Source organism: Varanus komodoensis, unplaced genomic scaffold (assembly GCF_004798865.1).
Source record: "Varanus komodoensis strain SLA01 unplaced genomic scaffold, ASM479886v1 scaffold9, whole genome shotgun sequence".
In the NCBI taxonomy this organism is placed as follows: Eukaryota; Metazoa; Chordata; class Lepidosauria; order Squamata; family Varanidae; genus Varanus; species Varanus komodoensis.
Window position 1 is genome coordinate 4,948,327 of NW_025336598.1, and position 8,169 is coordinate 4,956,495.

Genomic DNA, 8,169 nt, shown 5'->3' on the forward strand with positions numbered 1-8,169 from the left:
GTATGATAAACTATTATGAGCTTTGTATGATGTATGGCTTCTGTGATAAACACAGGAAATAGTCTTGTGGTATGTTAAGGACTAACATTTATTGCAGCATGAAAAAATCTGTTAGCCTTTAATATTTCAAAGACTTGTTACTTTTACTGTAGAAGACTAAGAGAAAGTTAAAAATCTCCTCTCATCTGCATAAGCAGCAGTAGCACCCTCCTCAGTTCTCTTGAAGAAGCATTTCTAGAGCAGAATGAAGACTCCATCAGGTTTATACTTTAAATTATTTTAAAATAATAACATTTTTTAAAATGCTCACAGTACTACACTATGATATTCTGAAGATCTCCAATCCAAAAAGGAGTGTCCAGGTTTCTTGCTGTTCTGGCTCTACAGCCCTTTCAAACAATCCATGCTAAGCCAATCTGCTGGGCTTGGACGCCATGACAGCCACCATAAAAACAAGCCACCCTGAACTACCCAGCAGCAAGCCATGCGTTCTCAGGATGACTTGTTTGTGAAAAATAGGCCACTGAGGACACTGCACTACACTCAGACATCACCCATGGTGGATTGTTGTGGCATATGAACCAGGTCAGTTATTATTTTGCATATGCCCATTAAATCACCCTAATGTCCCAAAGAAAACAGTTGTTTAAAAGAATGGTACTTCCAAGGATAACTCTTCTGTGTTCATTTATCTTGCAAATGGTTCACATTGAGTTCATGTCCTAAAAATTCACTGGATATATTAACACTTCTTTGATGGCATGGCAAGACACTCTGGTGGATGTCTATTCAGTAGGAAGCTCCCCTAGGATAACTGAGGCTTATTGCCAGATAAGTTAGTTGGGATACCAGCCTAAATCACCCAAATGATTTTATTCTGGGATAGCAAAAATGTACACTTAATTTTTAATTAAATTTGAATTAAAGTGTAAATTTAAAATTAAAATTTGAGTTAATTTACATATTAAAAATTGTATTTCCAGAAAAAACACAGTTCCACTGAACTCCACAGATACATGATCTAGCTAAAATTAGCCATGACTAAGGGCACATCCGTATGCATGTTTAGACATCCATCATTCCCCAGCCAGTCCAGCATTTCTCAGCTAGCGTAGGTCTTTCTTCCTGCCTAAACAAACAGTCCTCTGCATGGTTATCATCAGCTATGGAATCCACAGTTTAACTTCTTAGAAACTTATTTGAATCTGTTACATATTCCTCCAACATCTGGTTATGTCAAACGCAGATTTCATTGAAGCCTCATTTTTTATTCTGTGACATGGAACTCCTAGATTAGTATAAAAATAAATTCCAGTTGAGTTATGCCTGCATGTCTACCATGTTGCCACTGCTAGGTGTTAGGCAATGGGCATTTGCAAGGTTGTACCTTCTCAGGAACCATAGAAGATACTTTTGTATTTTACAGTCATGATTCTGATGCTGGGCCATAGGCATTCTAGTGTGTCCACAAATTTAAGAAGGAAGGCCACAAGTTCTTTGCACCAGAGCTTGAGGGAAATTTGACAGCGGCAGGTGGGGGCGGGATAAGAGATGGCTAGATAGAGAAGGCCCAGTGGCTACTGGCCAGGGAAAACACAAGCCTGACCCAGAAACTTCCTAGCTTCCCAGGGCAGGCATGGAAAACATTGTAGTCCTGGCCAGCTCTTCAGTCTGCAGCCCTGCCTGGCTTATTATGAAAACTTAGCACACACCCAAAGTTCTAGCAGAAGTGGTTCAGATTACACACAAAGCCATGGTAGCTTTTCTTAAACCCAAGAACAAGCAATGGCTACTTGGAGTGGTTTATGGGTAGAGGACTCTGATGACATGCAAAGCCACCTGTGGTTATTAGCATGTGATGCAAACTCTATCGCTGTGCCTCACACCAGTGGTGGCTGGATTTAGGCACCATTTAACCTGTATGTTGGACTAACCTACCAATCTGTAGTCACATGTGGTTAAAAACTGACAAGCTTTCTAAAATACAGCTTTTTCCCCAAGATGGTCTGAGTTTAATAAGCATCACTATTGCTGTTATGTGCCAGCAGGTCATCTCTTACAACCCTATCATTGAAAGCCCTCCAAAATGTCTTGTCCATGAGCTCAAGCAGCACTATTAAAAATATAATTGGACATCAATTACAACTACCCCCATTTAGGCACTGTATCACTTATGCCTAAACCGCCACCCCCTCAACTGTGGAAAACAATATAAATTATCAATAAGCTTTCAAATTATAGTTTGCTTTGCAACATATATATCCTTATTTTAAATTGATGCAAAATAAATGGATAATTGATACATTGATAATTGATTGAGAAAATGTATATAGCACAATATGGAATAGAACAGCCATTGTTAGCCTGATACCTTCCAGATGTATCAGTGCTTCAGTCTTTTACATACTAAAGTTTTAGTGGTGGTTGATTCCAATATTCAGAAAAACATGCTATCTTTAGAGTGATTTCTGGATTGTAACATTTTAGATAACAAGCAGGGGGAAAGGAACTGTTCACTCTTCCCTCATGATAAAAACTTTTGCGTATTGGGGAATAATGCTGCTTACCTTCATTGTTCTGAAAATAAGGTTGGAATTTTGAATAATAATAATAAAAAATCCTATTTCAGCCATTGTTCTCTATTCCTTCCTGCCTTCCCCCCCCCGCCCAAAAAAAAAAAAAAAAAAAGCCAATGGACATACAGCCAAGGGTCCATCTGCACAAGAAGCTGCATGGATCCTTCTTCACACTGAGAAACTACACAAGGAGCATCATTTACTGCCAGCAGTTATGGGACTTATAGGTAAGTCAACAAGCCACAGTGGGAAAAGTTTCTGTTGCAGCCAGTGAGAGGCCTTGCAGAGCTTTCTGTTAAATGCTACTCTGTCCTCCAAAGAAAAACTATTCTTTGAGGAGATAGGGTTTGTACTTATAATTTACAGTGAAACCAGATATTTTATTTTATTATTTTTTGGTAATGCAAGACATTTCCTTTAGGGTTATCAGAGTTGTCAAAAGGTTTTACATGAAAATATTGAGTCACAGTTTCTGTTAAAAAGGAAAGAGGGGGTGCTAAATTCCAATTATAAATTTCAGCTGCTTCAGGCTATGCACTTTAAGTTCTCAACAGTCTTCTGAGATTGTAACACCATGCACCCTTACTTCAGAGCACACTTGATTGAACTCAGTGTGACTCAGAAGTCACATAGATGCACTACATAGATACAGGCTGTAACAAACAATGCATTAAAAAAAAGCTCTTCTGAAGGCAACAATGCAAGTTTGCATTTCTAATAACAAGTTAAATGATCTTACAAAAAATCCCTGCTATCATTTGAGGATGTTTCCTCTGCTATTCTGCATTGTTATTCTGTGAGAGTAGGTAATTTTACATCCAGAAAACTATTTTTCTAATCATTAATTTTATGTTGCCTTTTTGCATGAGTGTACAACTCCTACTGAACCAAACTACAGAATCCAATCATCACAAAGAAGGAGGGACCAACATTTCCATTTCTTTTGCCTTAGGCCTGATTTCATAATCAGAAAAACACTGCACCAAAACATCTATTTGTATACTTAAGAAACCCAGAGTTTAGAATCCTACACTTCTCTCATTCTCATTCTCGTTCTGCCAAATGCACCATTCCTTCACACACATTTGTCTGGCCTTAATGTTCTTTTAAGTGGGAGAATAGCAATCTGTTCATTTGTTTCAGTCCAGCAAAAAAAAATTAAAATTAAAAATCCACCTTGTATGACAATCGATTGTGTCCATGTTCCAATTCCATTCACTGTAGGGAACATTAAATAGGTGGACTGGGCTTACAAAGTTTACTTTAAAATGCTCATCCTTTCTTGGGAAAGATTTGATAGTCTAGTCATCAGGTTATTGCTTTCAAATTAGAATGGTTGAAGCTTGTAAGCAGCTACTTGCTGGTTGCCTTAGTATATTGTGTAGTATTGTGTTCATATGATGAGGCAAGAAAGCTTCACAGAGGTTGATTCTACTGTCAGTTAGCATACATAGGAATGGGCCACTGGTTGATTAAAAACAGTTAGGACAAATAACTTGTAGGTGGACTTAGGTAGAACTACATTTACAGACATCAATACATTTTAAAATGTAACTGCTAAAGTCCAGCTAAACTAAGGACTAATGTACAGAGTCAGCAGATCAAACAACATGTTTTTCCCCAGTCTGTAGCAGAATGTGAATGGGACATGGGAGACTGCGTGTTTAAATTCTTCTTCACAAAAATAGAAAAGCATGTCAGAGAAAATTGTTCAGCCATGCCTTCTTCCTGACACATGCCAATTTTCTATGTGCAAGTAGTTTTCATTCACACATGCAGTTCCCACCTGGAGCTTTAAGTGATATAATACAAGAAAAAAATTAACACTTGATTATGCTAATTATATATATGGGCTCCACTTGACTGGGTGTTCTCCCGAGGCCATCTGTTATCATCAAAAGAACAGGACATAAATGTTTTCACTTCTCATAGCTAGGTTTTATTGACAGGCAAGCATGATTTTGATTTAAAGTATTTTCTTAGCTAGAACACTAATTTGAATTAATAATGTTCATGAATGGGCATAAACTAACCTTGGGTGCTGGTCTTCTTCAATGAGTTGTGTTACACCACTGTAAGTGACAAAAGACTCAGGCCTTCATGATGAAAGAGGAGTTCTCCAGAAAGAAGGGGGGAAACAGAGAAAATGAGAGAGAGAGAGAGAGAGAGAGAGAGAGAGAGAGAGAGAGAGAGAGAGGCGCCTATAGAGCCCAGTCTTTTAAGCAGTTACAGCAACAAAACTGACAAGTATCAATATGTGATTTATAGTTCAGATGATTTCATAGCAGGCTTCCACATTGTAGCTGTACAATGGGAGTGCTAAGCTTGATGAAGGTAGTTCTGTCACTTATTGTTCAGAAATAGCAGCACCACAAAAGTCCATCTTATTGTTTTTAAATAAAGCTCTATATAAAACAAATCCATCTGAGGGTCTCTCCAAGCCACATGATGCCAAATAGAAGCCACAAAAGCACTCTTTAAATGAATACACATGGAATTTCTGATGGCCACCACCTGGAATCTCAAGTATGAATCCAAAAATTTTTATAGAGCTTAAACATATTTTTCTCATGCTTTGCTCACACTCAAAGTCTTCAATCTGTTGTGCACTTGGGCCACAGCTAAACAATAATAAACAATTCTCTACCTTAAAAAAATCCTTTTAAAATGTCAGATATAAAAGTTTAATCACAAGAACCTTCAAACTTTTGTTTTGTTTTGTTTCCTGGGATAAATACCACATCACTGGATTACCAAAAATATGATACAGTATTAAACCTATTTGTTAAGAAAAAGATTTGCATTTTAAGGCTCACCAAGAGAACAAAACCCCACCTTACAACAAAATATTTATTCTGCTAGAAGATTGAAAATACCACATTCACTTCACATACAAGAAAGCCTGTTTTTAAAAATGGAAAATGTATTCTTTATCTAAGTTTCCTAGAGATTTCATGAAGTCATAGATCACAGAAAAAGTGCTCTTTTTTAACTATAAATATAATCATACATCTCAAAAATAGAAATATTTCAGCTTGACACTACAGTACCAATAAATGATTCATTTTCTTCCCTTGGGAAAAATGGGTTTGGATAAATTAATTGTTCAAGAAATGAGCTGCTAAGAAACTACCATTCTGGTTTGCTTTTTACTAAAATAAATTATCTGCAAGCAATGTTAGCTTGGACACGTTAACAGCTTTAAAATCCTCCTAGATAATGGGAGGTATCCAGCTTAATCCTAGCTGGTATTATAAACAGGTGACACACTTGATGTTATGGGAAAGAACAAGCAGTACCCCCACCACCCAACCAACTTGACTTTGCTGCAGACTCCTTTTTAACAGCTACTGTATTTATACATATATTAGATAGCAGTCTTATCCGTCCCCAAAAATCCCATCAAACAAACTTTGTTTCCTTTCTATTTCACTTGTCTTACAAGTCTGTTTCCCTGTTGGTATCCAGGCAGAGTGCATAGAGAGATTTTGTAAGATCTACACTGCTTTTTGCTTTGATAGTGGTTTTTTCTACAGTTTTAGTGCCATTGTTGATCCCTTCAGCATTCTCCAAGTGCACAACAGATTTGTCCAATGAATTTTTACTAGCTCGTCTCTTCAAGTCCCCAGTTGAGCTGCCCTGTGCACTACTTGACTCATGTTTGAGGATAGCCTGATCCTCATGGTCAGTTTCTCGGTGGTAGAAGTAGTTGAAGTTGGACACGATAACAGGAACAGGAAGGGCAATGGTGAGGACACCAGCAATGGCACACAAGGATCCCACAATCTTGCCCCCTACAGTGACAGGTCTCATATCTCCATAACCTACTGTGGTCATAGTAACCACTGCCCACCAGAAGGCATCAGGGATGCTGGAAAAATGTGATTCAGGGTCATCAGCTTCAGCAAAATACACAGCACTGGAAAAGAGAATCACTCCAATAAAAAGGAAGAAGATAAGTAGCCCCAGTTCTCTCATGCTAGCTTTCAATGTCTGCCCCAAAATTTGAAGCCCCTTGGAGTGCCTGGAGAGCTTGAAGATCCTGAAGACCCTGACCAACCGGATGACTCTCAGGATGGCTAAGGACATGGCTTGCTGCTGGCCCCCATTGCTGGCGCTGCCTGATTGCTCCTTCTTCTGTTGCTCTTGAGCCAGTTCAGTGCCCAGGGTGATAAAGTAAGGGATAATGGCTACAATATCAATGATGTTCATGATGTTCCTGGAGAACTCAGGCTTGCTGGGGCAGGCAAAGAAGCGCACCAGCAATTCAAAGGTGAACCAGATGACACAAGTGGTCTCAATGATGAAGAAGGGGTCAGTCAGAGTACTGGGAGGTGGCTGCTGGGTGTCGTCCCTAGAGGTACCATTTAATAGAGGGAGAAGGGGGGCATGGAGCTCCCGCTCATCCCGGAACTCAGGCAAGGTCTCCAGGCAGAAGGTTATGATGGAGATGAGGATAACAAGGACTGAGACTATGGCAATGCCCCTGGCTGAGCTGGAGCTTTCGGGATATTCAAAAATGAGCCACACCTGGCGTTGGAATTCATTGGTGGGCAGGGGCTTCTCCTCCTCCCTGATGAAGCCTTCGTCTTCCCGAAACCGTTCCATGGCCTCCTCGCCTAGCTGATAGAAACGAATTTCATCAGCAAAGACATCAATAGAGACATTGACTGGCCGCCTGAGTTTGCCCCCTGACTGGTAGAAGTACAAGATGCCGTCGAAGCTCGGTCGGTTGCGGTCAAAGAAATACTCATTGCGGAGGGGGTCGAAGTAGCGCATACGCTTCTCAGGATCGCCCAGCAGCGTATCTGGGAACTGGTTGAGGGTGCCCAACTGGGTCTCGAAGCGCAGGCCAGAAATGTTGATGAGGACCCGCTGCTGGCCGTGCAGAATGCTCTCGTCCCCCTCCTCCATGTCGTCTCTCTCCTCGACAGCGGCTGCTGCAGCGGAGCAAGACAGGTTGCTGACTGAGGCGGTCCTGGGCATGGCCATGCCCATGCCCAAGCGGTGCCCCCCTTCCTCCGATGCCAGCGGGCTCAAGAGGAGGCCGCGCGGCGGCGACGCTGAATCGGTGCGTGAGATGATGTTCGGCGAAATGTAGGCTCCCGCCGCCGCCGCCGCCTCGTTGCACGCCCGATCTTCTGGCTGCGGACAACCCTCCTTGCTTCCGCATTCATTCAGCCAGGGCGCCGAGGTGGGCAGCTGGAGTAGGTCCCCTCTACACCGCGGCACCCTGCTGGTTCCACTAGCAGTTCCATCCTCGCCTCCTCGCAGGGCTGTGGTGCCTCCGTTCTCCAGCGTTACCAGCGCGATCTCCATGAGAAGCAGCCGCCGCAGCAGCATAAAGAGGCGGCCAGCATGCTGCGCTATCCTTCCGCACGGCTGCCCGTCCAAGCCGGCCACCTCCAGGCTGTACTGTGAGCCTCCTTCCCCGTCTTTTTCCAATGGCGCGCACAGTGCTCCGACACCAGCCGGGGAACCCGGATCGGAGGTTGCTTGCCTATTCCTGACGTCAAAAGAGGATCTCGCTTTCACTCCATGACAGGCGCAAGAAATGCGCGGGGGAGGGCAGGGCTCTCGGTTGCTTTGATCT

General features: G+C 41.9%; 1 protein-coding gene across 1 annotated transcript; it reads right to left on the reverse strand.

Moving 5' to 3' along the window:
- Positions 1-6,014: 6,014 nt before the first annotated feature.
- Positions 6,015-7,490, reverse strand: LOC123017058 (potassium voltage-gated channel subfamily A member 5-like). The gene is made up of 2 exons (XM_044418144.1): positions 6,721-7,490; positions 6,015-6,687 (listed from the first exon to the last, which is right to left on the reverse strand). Exons 1-2 carry the CDS (start codon positions 7,488-7,490, stop codon positions 6,015-6,017), a joined length of 1,443 nt encoding a protein of 480 aa, XP_044274079.1.
- Between the last annotated feature and the right edge of the window lie 679 nt (positions 7,491-8,169).